The sequence below is a fragment of the Cyprinus carpio genome, chromosome B19 (assembly GCF_018340385.1).
Source record: "Cyprinus carpio isolate SPL01 chromosome B19, ASM1834038v1, whole genome shotgun sequence".
Classification (NCBI taxonomy): Eukaryota; Metazoa; Chordata; class Actinopteri; order Cypriniformes; family Cyprinidae; genus Cyprinus; species Cyprinus carpio.
Window position 1 is genome coordinate 14,495,343 of NC_056615.1, and position 20,794 is coordinate 14,516,136.

At 39.3% G+C, this 20,794-nt stretch overlaps 1 protein-coding gene across 2 annotated transcripts; it reads left to right on the forward strand.

The window, feature by feature from the left end:
• The first annotated feature begins 771 nt into the window (after positions 1–771).
• On the forward strand, positions 772–19,589 carry LOC109063376 (collagen alpha-2(I) chain-like). 2 transcript variants are annotated; one of them, XM_042745382.1, is made up of 50 exons: positions 772–972; positions 2,620–2,621; positions 3,692–3,727; positions 3,989–4,072; positions 4,533–4,589; positions 4,803–4,847; positions 5,024–5,077; positions 5,171–5,224; positions 5,332–5,385; positions 5,489–5,542; positions 6,009–6,062; positions 6,408–6,452; positions 6,598–6,696; positions 6,793–6,846; positions 8,696–8,794; positions 8,894–8,938; positions 9,401–9,499; positions 9,683–9,736; positions 9,843–9,950; positions 10,579–10,632; positions 10,833–10,931; positions 11,103–11,156; positions 11,282–11,380; positions 11,471–11,524; positions 11,637–11,690; positions 11,794–11,847; positions 12,467–12,520; positions 12,603–12,647; positions 12,746–12,844; positions 12,947–13,054; positions 13,152–13,205; positions 13,299–13,352; positions 14,473–14,526; positions 14,691–14,744; positions 14,891–14,998; positions 15,188–15,241; positions 15,326–15,379; positions 15,505–15,666; positions 15,762–15,869; positions 15,961–16,068; positions 16,163–16,216; positions 16,387–16,494; positions 16,601–16,654; positions 16,760–16,867; positions 17,009–17,062; positions 17,157–17,264; positions 17,437–17,683; positions 17,804–17,988; positions 18,114–18,356; positions 18,601–19,589. In XM_042745382.1, exons 1-50 carry the CDS (start codon positions 903–905, stop codon positions 18,745–18,747), a joined length of 4,059 nt encoding a protein of 1,352 aa, XP_042601316.1. In that variant the 5' UTR covers positions 772–902; the 3' UTR covers positions 18,748–19,589. The 2 variants fall into 2 exon arrangements, with proteins under 2 accessions (XP_042601316.1, XP_042601317.1); XM_042745383.1 differs by lacking the exons at positions 11,794–11,847; positions 12,467–12,520; positions 12,603–12,647; ... (1 more) ...; positions 12,947–13,054; positions 13,152–13,205.
• Positions 19,590–20,794: the final 1,205 nt, after the last annotated feature.

Sequence of the window (20,794 nt, forward strand, 5' to 3'; positions counted from 1 at the left end):
TTAAAAACATTCATCACTGAAGAATAGTGATTTTTGTCTGAATTCCATGAATGTAATTCTAAATAACCTAATAGATCCAGAGGGGAAAGATCGTCACGCCATTGACCCATATACCAGTAGCCTACACTGGTTTAGTGGTTTAGTGGATAGCGTTACTTTAGACAGTCAAAACTAATTGCAGACTATGTCAGTCTGCATAGTGTACCCATAAACAGAAACACAAAATGTAAGGATTTCAGTGAGGTTTCTGTATGGCAAAGCAGATAAATGTAATGCATAATAAAAGACAAAAAGATGCCACGTTCAAACACGCGCGTATTGGCGACCTGATCGCACAGTGATGCGCGTTTTTACATTTCAAATCGAAATGCCAAAGACTGACTTGTTACGCCAGCATATATCCCCCGTGGATCCGGGGTCAGAAGCGCATTGTGAAGTTGCGTCAAATGCGCAAAACGTGCCATAAGTATCCGCTGGACGCGCTCGGACCCATCCATTCCACATGAGCTACAAGCGCCATTGAAAGCCTGAGAAAAAACGGTAAGCTTTTCTCTTATAAAGCTCGACCATGTCCACGTCCTCAAAAGAATGGATCTAATTAAAACGTTGTACTCGTCATCATTGTCAGGGCATTGCCAAAGTCTGAGAGAGAGGCAGGGATGAGGGCAGTGCTAGGATGAGAGTCATATAGAGTCTCTCTCTCCCATTGGTTTGGGGGCTCACTCTGGACACGCAGTCAAGGGAACCTCCTGCCATATAAATAGGGCTGGTTGGTCTTTATTATTCTAGCATCACTGCAGCAGGTTCCTGCTAAGTTTGGTGTTTATACCACAACTGTATGCCTGCTTGAAGTAGTTAAACCAGGGCACTGCAGCACAAGGAGTCTGCATGTCGGTTTAGACATGCTCAGCTTTGTGGATACTCGGATTCTGTTGCTGCTTGCAGTGACTTCGTACCTAGCATCATGTCAATGTAAGTTTGAAATATGCTTTTTTTTTTCTAACCAAGGATCTTAAGGCTTTTTCTTTCTTCTACTGGATTTGCTGCGCTTGCTTGGTTGAACCTTGCTGGGAAATTACCTCAAGGAAAGCTAGAACTACATCTGAAGAATTGAGGCGTTTCCTTTTGGCTTGCCACTGTAAAATCCAGCGGATCTTTTTAATGGATTCTTCGTGGTCTTGGATATTTTCATCTGTTGCGATTGAGAAACGGAAACATATGGCGTAGTTATTAAAAACTATTAGCAAAATAGTATAAAAATATAGACAAATTACGGACAGCTGGTTAAATGTCTTTAAAAGTTTATTTTCAAGTCTAGTTTAGGGCGCTGTACCTCATCATTGTCCCAGACTCCAGGAGTGTTTTTTTAATTATGGGGGTCTGTCAAATCTGCCCCCTGCTGGCTAAAGTCTGTAACTTCATTTTTAAGCAACATCTTATAAAATTAGTTAATAATCTGATTTAAATGAACCGTTTTCAGTATAAATAACAAAACAGTTACTATAAATAATACCTAACTGTTAAACAAAAAACCGTATTCCCTACCATAGGCCGGCCTATCATATCATAAATTTGATTTTATGCCTCTACAGCAGAAATGCGTTTTAGAACAAACTGATTTGATAAAACAGACTTTCCTTTAATTTTTTAGCTGATTTTAGAAAACAGAAAATTGGATGTGGCATTACGTCATCACCCAGTAGTCAAATACGCCACCTGGTGGAGAATAAGTTACATGACACATAGCTGCTCCTACTGGATGAAAGCTATTTAGTTCGAGTGGGAGTCATGCCTGGCATGGCAACCGGAAGGCCTAAACATGTAAACAATTACTGATTACCTCTACAGGGTTAGTAGTACCTGATAACCACTGCCTGTGACTCACTTGCTATAATAAATCAATAAATAAATTCAGCCTAGGACAGTACTATATTAAATATACTATGCAACAGTATATATTTTAAACTGTATATAATCAAAAGATTGCATATTTGTTCATCCACTTGTAAGAAATTTTGTGGGAAAAAAAAACATGATGATTTTTCACACTTTAATTAGACTCAAAGTAATTCAAACAAATAAAAAGTTTTAGTAAATGTAATAAATTAAGTACATAAATAAGTATACTAATTAGGATTTTGAGATAATACTTTTAGCCAATGACTATACTACAGTTTTGTACATCATCTATTCATACAAATGCTCAATCATAAAAATCAAATTTAACTGCAAGTTATTAATCTGGCACACTTTATCGTTTTACAGAAAGACATGGATGTAAATGCACAAAATTCAATCCAGGCCTACTAAAATCTGATCTTCTTATTTTGGCAACAATGCAATGCCTGTGCATATTTTTTTTCTTTTTAACACATTCATTTTTGCATGCAAGGGGACTGTATTCAATATAAACCTTGATGGGGTTTTTTCTGTTCATATTCTTCTGAAATGTTTTAGACTGAGTGAATAGTAGCCTAGAATAATAAATAATAGACTTTTTATGTTTAGAACTGTTACCATATTTCAACATGTGGAGTGCATAACTAATCGATCACCTCTGTCTCTCTCTCCTTCTCTGTCTTTCTGTTTTCTTCCTCCACCCCCATCTTCATCACACAGCGGTCAGTACAACTTGCATGAAGTTATTTCAATTGTATTAATAGAGATATTTACCTTATCTGATCCCAAATCTCCAAATGGATGATGATATTCGGTGAGAAGATCCTTTGGTCAATCTCAAATACACCAGAGCATTTCGGATTATCAGAATTTCTGGGGTTTTTCCTTCTTGCCTGTGACGGGAAGGAGGAAAGCACCATTGGCTCAAGCAAATGTCAGTGAAACTAGAGACCACCCTATCCTGCCTACCAGACGACCTGGGCACAATGGATCTTTTTAGATGGCCTGCTGAAGAGGTGGACTCAAAGTAACAAAATCAACATGCCGCAGAAATTCCTCCAGCCTGGTGGATTTTGCCCAGCAGTTCCCTCAAGTGGACGCGCATAGCATAGATTATTAAAATTGGCATAACTATTTGATGTTATTTGGGATTGAATCAAATTGCTCACCTGAATATCACATAACAGTATTTATCACTAACAACAGAAGGTGCTTAAAGGAGCCTAATGAGAAACATTACATTTCGGTCAGTGGGACAGGCTCAATATCCTGTTCTTTTGATGTGAACTAGGCCTCTGAGCTCCTTGAAGTACCTTGGTTGAATGTGGCATCACATGACTGGTGCATTGCTACCTTCATTAATATCTAATTAAGTTGCAGGCATGACGTTAGTGGTAGTTACTGATACATACTGCACTGTGCATGTTATAATTGTTTTGCAATATTAATGTGCATGTTTGTAGTTTTAAGAATACAATAAATGCTTTTGATATGAGCTATTGCAAATCAAATGGCATAAGAATCTCACAAAGGTGGAATAAATAAATCCTGTATTTATTTATTCACTTTTCTTTGTGCAATTATATGAAGAGAAGCATTGGTTCTAATGTTCATGTTTATGACTGTGGCATAGCACATGTAAATGTGACTTAAATCTGAAAAACACGGTTTTTATTTTTTTGCTTTAACCCTGAGCATGCATAGAAAAAAACCAAGTGGTCTTTATATGAAGGAGTACTAATATACTGTTGGACTTTAAAACAGTTGTCTGGTTATACTTTTCTGTAAATAGGGCCCCAGGGGACCAAAAGGACCCAGAGGTGAGAGGGTAAGTTTATCCTGTAACTTTTCAGCATTATAGTCATATTTAATATAGGTAAAAGAGATTATTATAAGGTGCTTAACTTAACCATCATCTATAATAACATGGATAGGAAAAAGCTATTCTGTATATTTTTGGTATGAGTTTCAGTTTCACTAGATAAGCATGGTGCCTAGTTTACATCAACACAACAGATTCATCTCACATTTTAAAACATTAGAACAATCACAGTTAGCTTAATTTTTTATTTGTTCTTGTTCTCCACAGGGTCCTAAAGGACCAGATGGAAACCCCGGCAGACCTGGACTTCCTGGGCCTCCCGGCCCCCCTGGCCCCCCTGGTCTTGGTGGAGTAAGTTTCACACAGAAAAACTTTGCCAGAGACCTAAACTTGTAATACATTGCGTTTTGGTGATTAAAGCTTGTGGGTAGTTATATTTAAATCTCACGATCTTCCCATTACCCCTTGTCATATTTAACATTTGACCTTTAACCTTTGCCCTGAACCTTGGCCTCAAAATGGCTTCCAAAAGTGTGGGATGTATTTATTTTCAATACAAGTTTAAAAACAGTGTCATAATTGTAGTATGAAAGAAGAAACATTTAAAGAATGTTTGTGTCAATAAAATGCTAAAATATCTTAAGCTTTCCATTTCTTTCTTACTGTTTTTAATGATACTGAAATATCAAGTTAATATTAAAACATTGTATCACTGAAATAAATCAATGATTACTAAAAACAAAAAAGTATTATTATTGCTCAACATGTTTTACTTATTTTATGCTAAATATGTTGCTTCTATCCTCTGTAGAACTTTGCTGCTCAGTATGATGGCGCTAAAGGACCTGAACCTGGCCCTGGACCTGCGGTGAGTTCATGTTCATGTTAAGAGTATATTAAAAACCCAAACAGTTTACTACTCAAGTATGATGACATCCAAAACTGATTTTCCTTGCCAAAATGTGTTACTATTAATGTTGCAATGTCGTGCAAATTAAATAGTGGACCTTTTATTGTATTTAATCATAATATGTAAACTACTGCTGATCATATTGAGTCATTTTTACTTTTACTTTTTCAGGGTTTGATGGGACCTAGAGGCCCAGCTGGACCTCCCGGTGCCCCTGTGAGTATTTGTTTAAAAAATGATTGAAGTATTAATACCTTTTCAATAAAATTCGAAATAGAAATGTTTAGAATTAGTGATTTTGAATAAGTTATTATTTTGATAATCAATCATTTAATTAAGTATTATTCTGAGTGTTTATGGGTCTAAAAAAAAATTTTTCTGTGAATATATAGGGACCTCAAGGATTCCAAGGACATGCTGGTGAGCCTGGAGAGCCTGGACAAGCTGTAAGTACTTTTGCTCAACACAGTTTTTTCACACAGTTTGGAAATTACCTTTAAACTTTAATGTTGATTTCTCTCTCTGTCATCTCATTACAGGGAGCTGTTGGTTCTCGTGGTCCTCCTGGACCTCCTGGCAAAAATGGTGACGATGTGAGTGCTATAATACCATATACTAAAAATGAGCTTCTAACTCGACCATGCATTGCCCCATTTATACACGCTGGGTCTTGACATCCTCTTTTATATTCTTCTCAAAGGGTAACAATGGCAGACCTGGAAAACCTGGAGACAGAGGAGTCCCTGGAGCACAGGTAAGGGCATCAAAATCCACATTTATGTTTAAATCAAGCATGTTTGTATTTACCTCAATAATATTTCTTACAAGGAATTTCGTCTTTGCTCTTTCTTCCACAGGGTGCCCGTGGTTTCCCCGGAACTCCTGGACTTCCTGGCATGAAGGGACACAGAGTAAGTGCTTAGTATTGAGGACTGATGAGAAGACATTGTTGGGGGCGGCACAGTGGCTAGCACTGTTGTCTCACAGCAAGAAGGTCCCTGGTTCAAGCCCCGGAAAGGACAGGAGGCCTTTCTGTGTGGAGTTTGCATATTCTCCCTGTGTCTGCGTGGGTTTATCCCGGGTCCTCCGGTTTCCTCCCACAGCCCAGATACATGCAGGTTAGGTTAAATGAACATTCTAAATCGTCCCCGGGCGAGTGTGTAAAGACAAGACTTGTGTATGGATTAACTGGTTCTCACCATGAATATAGCCATAGATGCTGGATTGGCGTAAAGAAACAAACAAACAAACAGAAGACATTGTTAGCTTTTAGCTATTAATTCCAAAAAACAACATTTCTCATAGAAGATGAGACCTAACATGTCGTTTCAATTGCTTACATCTAAGTAACCATGATCTTAATTTCTTGTTCCTCAGGGTTACACCGGTCTTGATGGACGCAAAGGAGAGCCTGGTGCCGCTGGTCTTAAGGTAGTAATCAAAGGTTTAACATCCTAAAACATCTCAGACTATAAAGAAATGCACCCGCCACTTAAAAAAAAATACATATATAAAAAAAACACACAGTTTAGTGGAATCTAAGTGCAATTCAAAAGACCAACTTTCATGTATGCATGAAAGAAACTGCACTTGCTGATGCTTTACATAAATATTCTTACTTGTGAAGTTGCATTATGTGTATTAAGGTGCTATTCAAATAAAACACATTATTATTACTATTATTACTGATATTATTACTCATAAAGTACAGCACACTTTTCAAGTCAAATATATCTTGTCATATTTTAAAGGCTTATGTTTGTCTTTTTTCAACAGGGTGAGAATGGTGCTCCTGGATCAAATGGAACCCCCGGACAGAGAGTAAGTCAAACATTAAAATTTATGAAAATCTTCAGTGTATCTTAATTCTGCCTCCAGCACAAATTAGTGTATCAGCTTAAATGGCCTTAAATACATACCTACTTCAACTCAAGATACTTCATATCTCATTCCTCTTGTTGCACAGGGTGCTCGTGGTCTTCCTGGCGAGAGAGGTCGTGTTGGTCCTTCTGGCCCAGCTGGTGCTCGCGGTGCTGATGGCAACACTGGTCCTGCTGGCCCTGCTGTGAGTGGACTAGCTGCCCTTTGACCTCTCTGTCTTATAAAATGTCCCTTATGGCATAGTCCTAATGTAGACATGACACATTTTCTCTCCTCTCAGGGTCCTTTGGGAGCAGCTGGTCCTCCCGGTTTCCCTGGTGCCCCTGGACCTAAGGTATGAGTGACAGGTGGAGAAATCAAAACTGAATAAATTCAACTAAATTTGACATCTGCCTGGCACCTCTGCATAAAACAACGTGCCAGAAGATTAATACAGTGGGGAAAATATTTATTTGATCCCCTGCTGATTTTGTAAGTTTGCCTACTTACAAAGAAATGAACAGTCTGTAATTTTTATGGTAGGTTTGTTTTTACAGATAGAGGCAGGATATCAACCAAAAAATCCAGAAAAAAAACACATTATATAAAGGTTAGAAATTGATTTGCATTTCAGTGAGTGAAATAAGTATTTGATCCCCTACCAACCAGCAAGAATTCTGGCTCCCACAGATTGGTTATGTGCCCATGTGGAACACAGATTAGTCCTGTCACTTTAAGAAGTTACTCCTAATGTCAGCTCGTTAGGTGTAGAAGACACCTGTCCACACAATCTGTATCTTCCATTCCAACCTCTCCTACCACCATGGGCAAGACCAAAGAGCTGTCAAAGGATGTCAGAGACAAGATTGTAGATTCGCACAAGGCTGGAATGTGCTACAAGACCATCAGCAAGAAGCTTGGTGAGAAGGGGACAACTGTTGGTGTGATTATTTGGAAATGGAATAAATACAAAACAACCATCAATCAGCCTTGGTCTGGAGCTCCGTGGAAGATCTCGCCTCATGGAGTAAGGATGATCGTGAGAAAGGTGAGGGATCAGCCCCGAACTACATGGGAGGAGCTTGTTAATGATCTTAAGACAGTTGGGACCACAGTCACCAAGCAAAACATTGGTAACACACACCACAATGGACTGAAATCCTGCAGCTCCCGCTAAGGCCCCCCTGCTCAAGAAGGCACATGTACAGGCCTGTTTAAAATTTGCCAAAGAACATCTAAATGATCAGAGAAGACTTGGGAGAAAGTGCTGTGGTCAGATGAGACCAAAATTGAGCCCTTAGGCATTAACTTGACTCGCCGTGTTTGGAGGGAGAGAAATGCTGACTGTGACCCCAAGAACACAATCCCTACAGTGAAGCATGGAGAAGGAAACATTATGCTTTGGAAATGTTTTTCTGCTAAGGGTACAGGACAACTTCACCATATTGAGGGGCAAATGGATGGAGCCATGTACTGTAAAATCTTGGACGAGAACCTCCTTCCCTCAGCCAGAACACTGAAGATGGGTCATGGATGGGGCTTCCAGCATGACAATGACCCACAACATACTGCCAAGGCAACAAAGGAGTGGCTCAAGAAGAAGCACATTTAGGTCATGGAGTGACCTAGCCAGTCTCCAGACCTCAATCTGTGGAGGGAGCTGAAACTTCGAGCTGCCAAACGACAGCCAAGAAACCTTAAGGATTTAGAGAGGATCTGTAAAGAGGAGTGAATCAAAATCCCTCCTGAGACGTGTGCAACCCTGGTGACCAACTACAAAAAACGTCTTACCTCTGTGCCAGGTTTTGGGGTTAGGGTTCTGCACCAAGTACTAAGTCATGTTTTGCTTGGGGATCAAATACTTATTTCACTCACTGAAATGCAAATCAATTTCTAACCTTTATATAATGTGTGTTTTTTTTTATCTTGATTTATTGGTTGGTATTCTGTCTCTATACGTTAAAATAAACTTAACATAAAAATTACAGAACCTTCATTTCTTTGTAAGTGGGCCAGCTTACAAAGTCAGCAGGGGATCAAATAAACATCTTCCCCACTCTAGACATGCTAATATAAGCCAATACTGCCAGTTCATAGTTTGATTAGATCTCATGCTCTACACATACAATATCTTTCATTAATTCAATATAATAACCTAATCTCTTTTACCATCTGAAATATACTGTGTCTATAATATTTGACAGGGAGAACTTGGACCTGCTGGTCCCACTGGCCCACCTGGACCTCAGGGACAAAGAGGAGAGCCAGGCACGAACGGTGCTGTAGGCCCAGTCGGACCCCCTGTAAGTGCATTTTAAATATTTGCAGGTTAATTCATCTGATTTTCTTGAAGAAAAAGAAAATATATATATATATATATGTCTCTCTTTGTACTTTTACAGGGTAACCCTGGTGCTAATGGTCTCAATGGTGCTAAGGGAGCAGCTGTGAGTTTTCATATTATTCATACTAAACAATTGAACTAAATATGCTGTGCTAATCATTTTAAAGTACAATTGCATTGGAATTAGAGGAAATAATTACCTAATAGTTCTAAAAGTATTTTTTGCGTTTATTTTTATATATATTTATTTTTGGATTTTTATATATTTATTATTTTTATTTTAACATTTTATTTTATTTTATTTTCATTTTTAAACAGCAATTACTATACATTGCGATCACAAATCACAGTCAACTAGCTTAAGTGTCTAAATTCATTTTAAAACAGATCACTTTACAATTACTCTACCTTCTACTTTACAATTACTCTACCTACTCTACTCTACAATCTTAACTGACTAACTGACATCTGTATGCTTTACCTTAAAGTAACATTTCTTGAATTCAGTTTGTGTGAAAGCATATGTTCTTTTTTTTTCAAATGTATTTTGGGGTTTATTCCACAGGGCACCCCTGGAGTTGCTGGTGCCCCTGGTTTCCCTGGCCCTAGAGGCGGCCCTGGCCCCCAGGGACCTTCTGGAGCCTCTGGTCCAAGAGGTCTTGCTGTGAGTACCATCTGATTGGTCTTAGCTGCCATTTTTGGCTGACAGAAAAAATAGGCTGGAAAGTTTATAGCAACTTTTTTACTTTTTTACCGTTACTTTAACAGATTCTATTTATGTGCATATTCGTTTTTTTGGATTACATGTTGTTAAATGGTCTAACCTTTGAACTGTTTCAATGCTCAGGGTGACCCTGGACCCGTTGGAGTGAAGGGAGATTCTGGTGTCAAGGGTGAGCCTGTGAGTATACACACTGCCAGTCATCTTAACAATTTATAAAGCATATAGTCTGTGTTATGGCTGAATGTCCTTGTTCACATCCTTCTTCATCTTTTTTCCTGTACAGGGTAGTGCTGGTCCTCAGGGACCCCCTGGTCCTTCTGGTGAAGAGGGCAAGAGAGGCTCAACTGGTGAGCAGGGAGCTACTGGACCCGCTGGATTGCGTGGACCTAGAGTAAGTTTGATCTTAATAATAAAATGTTAATTTTAATATGTTAGTGGCATCTCCATTTTAATTGTAAGTGTCAGAGAGAGAATGGAAACTTGATTTATAAGAGTACTACAGGGATAAAAATAAAACAGTACAAATGTATGATCACCACATTTAGTTGGTTAGTGGGCCAAGGATTTGAAAGAAAAAATACAACAGTACGGAATATTGAAAAAAGTAAATAAATAAATAAATAAATATTATATTTTTTTAAATCCAGTAGACTATGTGAGAGGTCATGGTTAATTTTCTGCATAATAATAATTAATACGTTTTATTTATATAGTGCTTTTCCAGAGCTCAAGGACACTTTACAATAAACATCATAAATGTGAGGATAACATCAAACAATAATATAGAAAGTAAAGAGAACATCAGACATCCAGAGAGTAATATATAGATAAGACAATATAAGACAGAATAAACAGAAGTTAATTTAAGAAAACAATTCAGTTTTGTGTAGCGATTTGAATTCGGACAGGCTATTGGCAAGACAGAGTGATCTGGGAAATATTAAATATATATGTATTTGGTTATGTTTTTTTATTGTTATTTGTTTTTGCTAATCTATGTATATTCATGTTTCTTGCAGGGAGCTGCTGGTACTCGTGGTCTGCCTGGTCTGGCTGGCAGATCGGGCCCAATGGTAAGATTCAAGTGATATCAAAAGAACTATTCTTTATTTAAACAAGCTATGGAGTGTATATAGAATGTGACGGTGGTTTAGCTGCTTTGGATAAAAAAAAAATATGTATACATATACAATATATGATAGTTTTCCTGCCATATCCATGCAATTATACATTGTTCTGATGCTTTATTTATTCTATGAATCTTGTACCGTAGGGCATGCCTGGTGCCCGTGGCTCTACTGGTGCCCCTGGAGCCCGTGGACCTCCTGGAGATGCCGGTCGTGCTGGTGAGCCTGGTCTTGTTGGAGCTAGAGTGAGTATCAGCCTCTTACTGCTTTGTATCTGTCCAGTCCATTATGACAAAATCTGTAAATCACAAAGCAAGAAACATGTGAAATGTCTCCTATTTTACAAGTATGCATTGAGATCAATCATTTTTGACATGTGACCATATGAACAAGACCATCACTTTATATCTTTTCAGGGTCTCCCTGGTAGCCCCGGCAGCTCTGGACCCCCTGGAAAGGAAGGGCCTGCTGTGAGTACAATCACCGTTTTTATATTCATACTATACACATAGTTGGAGTTACCAAGAAAAAATATTACTAATCGATGAGCATTATACTTTGTGCATATTCATCACCTTTATATGCTGTTCTCTAGGGGCCCTCTGGTCAAGATGGTCGCACCGGCCCCCCTGGCCCAACTGGACCCAGAGGCCAGCCCGGTAATATTGGATTCCCCGGTCCTAAGGGAACTTCTGTAAGTATTGACTGTATTTTGCAGATTTCATCTCTAGATATTCAAAATATAATAATGTATCAATTAGCTTATCAATGAACCTTCTTGTAGGGTGAGCCTGGCAAGCCTGGTGAGAAGGGACCTGCTGGCCCTACTGGACTGAGAGTAAGTATCTCAGAGAGAGAAATATCTGTTATAAACATTCTTCAGTATCCAGTCTCAAGAAGTGAGTTATTAATTATTGAGCTGCTCTGATTGCGTTCCTCTTTTCTTTTAGGGTCTTCCTGGTCCTGATGGTAACAACGGCCCTGCTGGTCCCGTCGGACTTGCTGTAAGTAGGCCATCTGATATTTTCTAAAAAGACTATCTATGTGGATTAGTACATGACCTTTTATTGTTTCTCAGTGGTAACAGATTGTTGTCTTCTAATTTAGGGTGCTACTGGTGAGAAGGGAGAGCAGGGACCATCTGGTGCTCCTGGTTTCCAGGTCAGTGTCATACTTTTACAAGCCTTCTTTCAAGATTATACAGTCTTCATTCAAGCTTGAAGTGTGAAGTTAAATATGTGACCCTGGACCACAAAACCAGCCATGAGGGTCAGTTTTTCGAAATTGAGATTTATACATCACCTGAAAGCTAAATAAGTAAGCTTTCCGTTGATGTATTGTTTGTTAGGATAGGACAATATATGACCGAGATACAACTATTTGAAAATCTGGAATTCGAGGGTGCAAAAAAATCTAAATATTGCGAAAATCGTCTTTAAAGTTGTCCACATGAATTCTTAGCAATGCATATTACTAAACAAAAATTAAGCTTTATTACATTTAAAGTAGGAAATTTACTAAATATCTTCATGGAACATGGTCTTTACTTAATATCCTAATGATTTCTGGAATAAAAGAAAAATCTATAATTCTGACCCATACAATCGTATTGTGAAGAAATCCAGACAAAATAGTAAAATCACAAGGTACTCCATGATTGGGAATCACTGTCATACGAAAAATAGAATAAGATAAATTCGTACTAGTCTTAGTGTGAATTCTTCCTGTTTATGTAGTGTTTGAATATTAAAAACTTGTGTTTCCTGCTCAATCCTAACAGGGTCTTCCTGGCCCCGCTGGACCTGTTGGTGAGGCCGGCAAGCCTGGAGATAGAGTAAGTTTTCATGGCTCAGATGTTATGCAGCATGCATCTTATGTCATGCAAATCATTACAAATATTTCTTATCTCTCAACAGGGTATCCCTGGAGATCAAGGTGTATCAGGACCTGCTGGTGTGAAGGTGACTTACCTTTCTCTGATTTCTTGTGCTATGTTTATTCTCACATGAGAAGAAATGAGCCTGTCTTACGGTTCTTCTGTCCTTTTATCACTATTTAGGGTGAGCGTGGTAACCCTGGACCTGCTGGTGCTCTTGGCGCTCAGGGACCCATTGGTAATCGTGGACCTGCTGGTTCTCCTGGCCCTGACGGAAACAAGGTATGTACACATGTCACCGCACATGTCATTTAGACAGATAATTTTAGTTATCTGTCTAAATGAGTGTAACTGAGTGTAACTGACAAAATCTGTATTCTTCAGGGAGAGCCTGGTGCAGCTGGAGCTGCTGGTGCCCCTGGACACCAGGGAGCTGCTGGTATGCCCGGTGAGCGTGGTACCGCTGGAACTCCTGGACCTAAAGGAGAGAAGGTATGTTTTGGAGCAATGCTCTTGGCACTCTATAGTGAATATGTTGCCAAATCTGGATGTCTCTTACAGCTGACTAAAACATTTCTCTTATACACAGGGTGAGCAAGGATACAGAGGCCTGGAGGGCAATGTTGGAAGAGATGGTGCCCGTGTAAGTATACCCAGTACCTTTATCTCATTTCATACAAAATTACACAAATGTTTTGTAGCCGTGATTTTATGGTACTTCTTCCTCAATTTACAGGGTGCTCCTGGACCTAGTGGACCCCCTGGACCCGCTGGTGCTAATGGTGACAAGGTAAAGAGCTTTCTCTCAACTGCTATGTCAGTCAGATCAAAGCAAAGAATTGCTGCTATCACTCTAAATCATTTAAATATTTACACCAGTCCAAAGGGTTTTTCTTTTTATTTCTTATGGATCTTGCGTGATGAATCACACATTGTAATCAATGTCAAAAGTGACATCATAAAAGAGGATTTGAAATGATTGAGAACAAGATCACACTGGCATTCATTTAATAAAACACCACAAACAGAATGTATTAAGATTCTTACCTTCTCAAGGGGCGAGTAAATTGCGTCATTGATCCATTGCTTGAAGAAGAAACTCTGATGACATCTGTCAGAATCACTGCTGCCCTCTGCTGGGAAATTCAAACAATAATCCATTATTCAGAAATGCTTGGATCAAGTTAAAGCCATCACATGATTTGATTCCTTTTCAGTATTTTTATTTTTTTGTTTGATTATCAACTATAGTAAATATTTATAAACAACAATCAAACATTGCTACATTAATTTAAATTTGGTTCAAATCATATTTTTAAACCTTGAGTGACAGACACATTTTCATTTCTAAAAAAAAAAAAACACAGTAGGTTGGAATTTATGCAATTTTCTAAAATAATTTAATTCAACATACGCAATAAGTGAGTTTTATTTACCCATGACTTATAAAATGATTAAATCATTATCTTTTCATCTAAATCATTAAATTGCACTATATAATGCATTGCCCATGTTCATTAAGTCCCAAATGTGGCGACTTTGAACAGTGAAAACAATTGAAATGTTAATGCATTGATTTAAAACAGGAAATCCAATGTTCTTCTAATTTTATGACAAAATATATTAAATGTGAAATACAAATTTGTTCAGCATGCTAAGGTAAAATGTTTAAGGAATGTCATACAAGGAAAGGTGCTTAAATGGGCTACATTTAACTTATGTGAACATGGTGAATGTGTCCAGACTGTTCTGAGGGATCTCCAAAATGACTTACAGGTGCTTCCTTAAGACATTTTGTAGCCAAAAAGAAAGTGATAACCTACAATTAACTTGGAAGACTGGCAAAAGCACTTACTTCAGGTAGCTGTAAAGATGATTCTGATCAAACCTATCTCTGTGTTCTCTTCCAGGGTGAGACTGGCTCTTTCGGCCCTGCTGGACCTGCTGGTCCTCGTGGTTCTCCTGTGAGTATTATAATCAGTTTTTACTACACACTAATACAATATTTTTTCCATTATTTATTGATTTATGATTGCCCGATATTAAGGAACTAAAAAAAGAACTGTGCACAAACTATAATTCACTTCAGAAACAAGCATTCATACTCAAATCTTGACATGTATTTTAGGGCGAACGTGGTGAGTCTGGCCCTGCTGGACCTTCTGGATTTGCTGGACCCCCTGTAAGTCCATGTGAATTCTCCTGAAGTCAGCTTCTAAAGCCTCTTTGTGATTCATATATTCAATTTAAGGCTTCCAAATCAGCTGTTTTAAAAAACTTTGAACACATATGCACTAAAAACTGACAGGGACATAATGTGTCTTGTAGGGTGCTGATGGCCAGACTGGACAAAGAGGTGAGAAGGGACCTTCTGGTGGAAAGGGTGATATTGGACCCCCCGGCCCTGCTGGTCCTGCTGGCAATACTGGACCCCTTGTAAGTTTGAGACTACATTTAATAAAAACTAATTTATTGTTGAAGAAACATATCTTAAAGAATTAACTTCTGAAAAGTACTGTAGTTTTGACATTACCTTCATGTCTCAGTCAAGGATATATTGGACAACACATCCAATGTATCTTTGTGATTTTATGATCTTTTTTTCAATTTCTTGTGCATCTTTAGGGTCCTGCTGGTCCTGCTGGCCCACCTGGTGCCCGTGGTGACTCCGGTCCACCTGTAAGTATGCTTTTATGGATTTATATATTCATTAAGTTGTGTGACATTTCCTACGTGACTCATGAATTTCTGGCTCTATTCTAGGGTCTGACAGGTTTCCCTGGTGCTGCTGGCAGAGTTGGACCTCCTGGTCCTGCTGTGAGTAATATTAGATAACTTTAAATGGAGTTGTCCGGATCTAATGCTTAACGCTAGCACTTGCTTCATTTTAGGATATATCTTTATAGTCTCACATATAATCTGATTTTCTTCCCACCAATTAGGGTATTGTTGGACCTGCTGGTCCCACTGGTGCTCCTGGAAAGGATGGCCCACGTGGTGCTCGTGGTGATGTTGGCCCTGCTGGTCCCCCAGGAGAGAATGGACTGATTGGACCACCTGGTCTGGCTGGAGAGAAGGGATCTCCTGGAGAGGCTGGTGCACCTGTAAGTACTAGCTGAACATGTCAGACCATGTTAATTGCAAAGTATTATGTAGTATGTATTACATCTGATGATAACCTTTTTTTTTTTTTAAACAGGGAGCACCTGGATCTGCTGGGCCTCAGGGTCAGCTGGGATCTCAGGGATTCAGTGGTCTTCCTGGCTCCAGAGGTGATCGTGGTCTTCCTGGTGGCCCCGGTGCTGTTGTAAGTGAACTGGCCCCCTGATTGTGTCCAAACTGGTCAAAGCTAACTTGCTACAGGGTAAATCTTAATCAGTTTTTTGTGTGTTCTTTAGGGTGAGCCTGGAAGAGTTGGCCCTGCTGGTGCCCCTGGTCCCCGTGGTCCCCTTGGCAACATTGGCATGCCTGGTATGACTGGTCCTCAGGGAGAGGCTGGACGTGAGGTGGGTACCAACTGTACTTCATTTTAAGACACACAATTTTTAGGGTTTTCTTTTTCCATACAATATTCACATATGCCTCTGTGTTGTTTTGTAGGGAAGCCCTGGTAATGATGGACCTCCTGGCCGTCCTGGTGCTGCTGGCCTTAAGGTATATAGCCCTGATATGACTTGTGACTAAGCATTTCTTTATATTTGACCATCACTAACTTTATCCTAAGACTGCAGTGTTGTAATAAATCCTAAAGTTTCAATTACCAAACCAGACTGTGTTACATATAAATGAAAAAAGTAATTGAACTGGACTATTTCTACTACCAGGGAGACCGTGGTGAGCCTGGTTCCGCTGGACCAGCTGGATCTGTCGGTGCTCCTGGACCCAATGGACCATCAGGCGCTGCTGGCAGACCAGGAAACCGTGGTGAATCTGTACGTGTTACTGAATTAAGCAACAGCATTTACTAAATTATGCATAGAAATTAAAGAGACTACCACACATGTAATCAATCCATTCTCTCATTTACACCCCCTTTAGGGACCTCCTGGAGCTGCTGGCCCTGTTGGACATGCTGGAGCAAGAGGTGCACCTGTAAGTGTGTCAGACATCATCTTTATTAAAGGCAATTTAATTGAAGGACCCGGTCAATGGCTTCTGTGGATACTTCTTACTTTCAATGTCTTCTTTAATTAACAGGGACCTTCTGGACCTCGTGGTGAGAAAGGTGTTGCTGGAGACAAAGGAGAAAGGGGCATGAAGGGACTTCGTGGACATCCTGGTCTGCAGGGAATGCCCGGACCCAACGTAAGTGGCTCAACTTTAATAATAAGCTTCAATGTCTTTTTCCTGTGAAAACCATTTGAACAGTTTTAGTTCTCCTACAGATTAGTAAAATGATTCAGCATAAAAGATTGCAGAACAAGAACAAATGACACTGTCTTACAGGGTCCTTCTGGTGACAACGGCCCTGCTGGTGTGGCTGGTCCTGCTGGTCCAAGAGTAAGTAACTCTCTCATTCTTAAGACTTATCACACAGGATTTTGTAATGAACGTGTGGAAATGTGCATAATGGTTTTCTGCATTTTGTCTTTAGGGCCCAGCTGGTCCTAATGGCCCCCCTGGTAAGGATGGTTCAAATGGCATGCCTGGTGCTATTGGACCCCCTGGACACCGTGGTCCTCCTGGACATGTTGGACCTTCTGTAAGTAAACATACATTTGAGAATTACTCTTGACACAGATGGAAAGAAAACAGAAAACATATGTTGTAAAATATAATATAGAAAATACAGTATCTTACCTTGAGATGGAATGTAGAGAAAACTCCCCAGTTGAACACAGTGTGTGGTTAATCTATAATGTGTATAACTCTAGGGTCCTCCTGGATCTCCTGGTCTTCCCGGACCCGCTGGTCCAGCTGGTGGTGGATATGACACATCTGGAGGCTATGATGAGTACAGAGCTGACCAGGCCTCTCTCAGGGCCAAGGATTATGAGGTGGATGCCACCATCAAGTCCTTGAACACTCAGATTGAGAACCTGCTTTCCCCTGAGGGCTCAAAGAAGAACCCTGCCCGTACTTGCCGTGACATCAGGCTCAGCCACCCTGAATGGAGCAGCGGTAAGTGACCAAAGCAGTTTGAGGTCTTTCCTGTTCTTCCAATAGAGTTAACCCATCTTCCAATAGTTCTTACTTCCTATGACTTTCCCTAATGATCTTTATTGTTTTCTTCCCCTGTAGGTTTCTACTGGATCGACCCCAACCAGGGCTGCACTATGGATGCCATCAAGGCCTACTGCGACTTCTCTAATGGCCAGACCTGCATCCACCCCCACCCAGAGAGCATCCCACGCAAAAACTGGTACAGAAGTTCCCAGGAGAAGAAACACGTTTGGTTCGGCGAGACCATCAATGGTGGTACTGAGGTAAGTTAAAGAATTTCACAAAATTTGGAGACCTCAGAAAGGACCAAATTAATTACTGTACTGACTGTTCAATATTTATCAAGAGAAAGCTGTCTGAAATTTGTCTTCTTGCATTCCCTTTTCAGTTCGGTTATAATGATGAGACCCTGAGCCCACAGTCCATGGCTACTCAGCTGGCCTTCATGCGTTTGCTGGCCAATCAGGCAGTCCAGAACATCACCTACCACTGCAAGAACAGCATCGCCTACATGGATGCCGAGAATGGAAACCTGAAGAAGGCTGTGTTGCTGCAGGGCTCCAATGATGTGGAGCTCAGGGCGGAGGGCAACAGCCGCTTCACTTTCAGCGTCCTAGAGGATGGCTGCAGTGTAAGTTCACTTTTTACACTTTGATTAAACAGACAAAATCTTCATCCAGTTAGCACGATATGTACAAAATAAGAGGTTAAGCGTTAACAGTCACAGAGGATAGTGTTCAACATGCATATGAGATAGACTCTCACAATTACATGAATCTATATATGTTTACACCTTGGCATGTTTATGACAGTTTGATGTTTGTCAAAAAAAGAAGTCACTTAACATGTTTTATCTTTTTGTTGCATCCCTGCAGAGACACACTGGCCAGTGGAGCAAGACAGTCATTGAATACAGAACAAATAAACCATCTCGCCTTCCCATCCTCGACATTGCACCTTTGGACATTGGTGGCGCAGATCAAGAGTTTGGTTTGGACATTGGCCCAGTCTGTTTCAAATAAATAGACTCATGATAAATTAAACGAGAGAAAGAAAGAAAAAAGAAAAATCTCTGCCCTTCTTTCTGTGTTTTTTTTATACTGAATGCTGATTTTTTCTGCAAATCCACTTGCTTAAGCTGGGCTCTATCGGAGAGGACCAATGGACTGAACGGAGCATTGCGCAATGCAAATTAATACAGCAGCCCAAAGAGACACAGGATAACACCATGTTATGGGACATGTCATCATTTTGTAAAAATAAAAGAAGTGTAATAAAAACAATGAAAGTATACATCACTTTGTGGTCTTTGTATATCTTCCAAAGAGGAAGTTTAAAACCACAATTTCCGTAAGGTTTAAACTACCTCATGTGTAAAGGAAAATCCTAATCAACATCCTAGTTGTCACTAGTTGGTACTAAGGCTTCAAGTTCTGTCCTGTTTCAAAGGTGCTCCAATACTTGAAGCAGTGATTTTATATGGTGCTATACATGCAGCTGTGGAGGAAACCACTGTTACTGTATTACTTTGTATTGTCTCTGAGGAATATTGCACAGGTCCCCCTGATAACCCCATTTTTAAGCAGGTGGAATATTCCAAAACCTGATGTTTGTCTGCTTTTTGTTTTTGTTTTCTCAGAGTTTTGTTCAGATTTTTTTTTTTTTTTTTGTTCAGGCATTACATTCTTTTACGCCCCCAGTGTTAATACTGACAGCACAGTTCGTCCAGTTTAAAGGGTTGCAGAGGCCTCTCTCTCAAAACAAACCACAAAGTTTATTGTACCTATTTTGTATATGTGAGATGTTTAAATAAATTGTGAAAAGTTCTGAAAATAAAGCATGTCCAATGTTCCGAAACACATTATTCCATGAGTTAAGTGCTTCAATGTTGGGAAAAAAAAATGTTTGACTTAAATGGCCATTTTGAATGTCTGCCTGATTTTTAATTCCTAAATTCACTAGCAAACAATTTCAATGTGTTTATTTTCAAAACATGAAATGGGTTTTCTATTGTATGCAAAGAATGGGTGTTTTGTTTCTTAGCAAAAAATACATTGAATCTATTGCCAGTTAGAGTTCATTTTCCTCTGTTTATAGTTATGACATGCTTTTCAGATGGCAAAATCTTTCTCACTTTTGAATCAAATAAAAAGGCAGTCACTGCAACTTGGCATGTTTCAAACATGATGTTTGTATTTGTAGAGAATCCAAACATGTATATTTTTACACAGAAACCATAGTATTAAATGCTACACATTGTGTGTGTCCAACCTTTTTGATGTTTAACCAACATCCCCACTAGTAACCAGGCAGCATAATTATCACAGGGATCCACATTTAATATGGGTCCCTTTACTATTAACTAAAATTGATAGATTTTTTTAAATATCTCTCTAAACTATTTGGAGGCAGGGGTGTCATGCACTAGTTATTTTTGAGGGGGCACAAGTGAAGTGGGGGGGGGGGGGGGGTGCTCGTTATTGACACACGTCAGCCACAATAGCATTTATAACTAATATAGGTTTGTTTTATTTATTTTTTCCTTTTTATTCAAAATATTCTCAAACTTGTTAACTATATCATGAAATATCTCAATTCTCAAATATGTGTAAGTAAATGCATTTTGCACCTTTATAGATTACAGTGACGGCTCGTGGGTTTTAAAATAGAGGTGGCACACTAATTGGATTGGTCTGGGGATCCCTGCTGATTATTATTATTATTTGCTAAACCACTTTAAAATGGCTTTTTGGTTGCTTTTAGTCAGAAAAACTTTTTAAAGGAAGGACTACAATGGAAATAAGTTATTGTAACTTTATTGTGTTATCCTTGACAAGAAGGTTGTATCAGTGAATTGCTACTTTTTGTGTCAAATAAAATCAACTTAATGCAACTCAACAAACCGACACACATACCTTTACCTGGCCACAAGAACAACAGCTGACACAGAACAACATACGCTATTTGTGTCCAGCGAATATTCTCCAAAATGACGCTATGTTGACGTAGAGGAGACTTATTGTTGAATAAAGTTGTTGTTTTTGTTTTCTTTGCACAGAAAAGGTGTTC

Coding starts and splice junctions, on each gene's coding strand:
- LOC109063376 (XM_042745382.1), top strand. CDS start 903: ATGCTCAGCTTTGTGGATACTCGGATTCTGTTGCTGCTTGCAGTGACT. Junction 11,381..11,470: donor CCGGTCCTAAGGGAACTTCT/GTAAGTATTGAC, acceptor ACCTTCTTGTAG/GGTGAGCCTGGCAAGCCTGG. Junction 11,848..12,466: donor CTGGTGCTCCTGGTTTCCAG/GTCAGTGTCATA, acceptor CAATCCTAACAG/GGTCTTCCTGGCCCCGCTGG.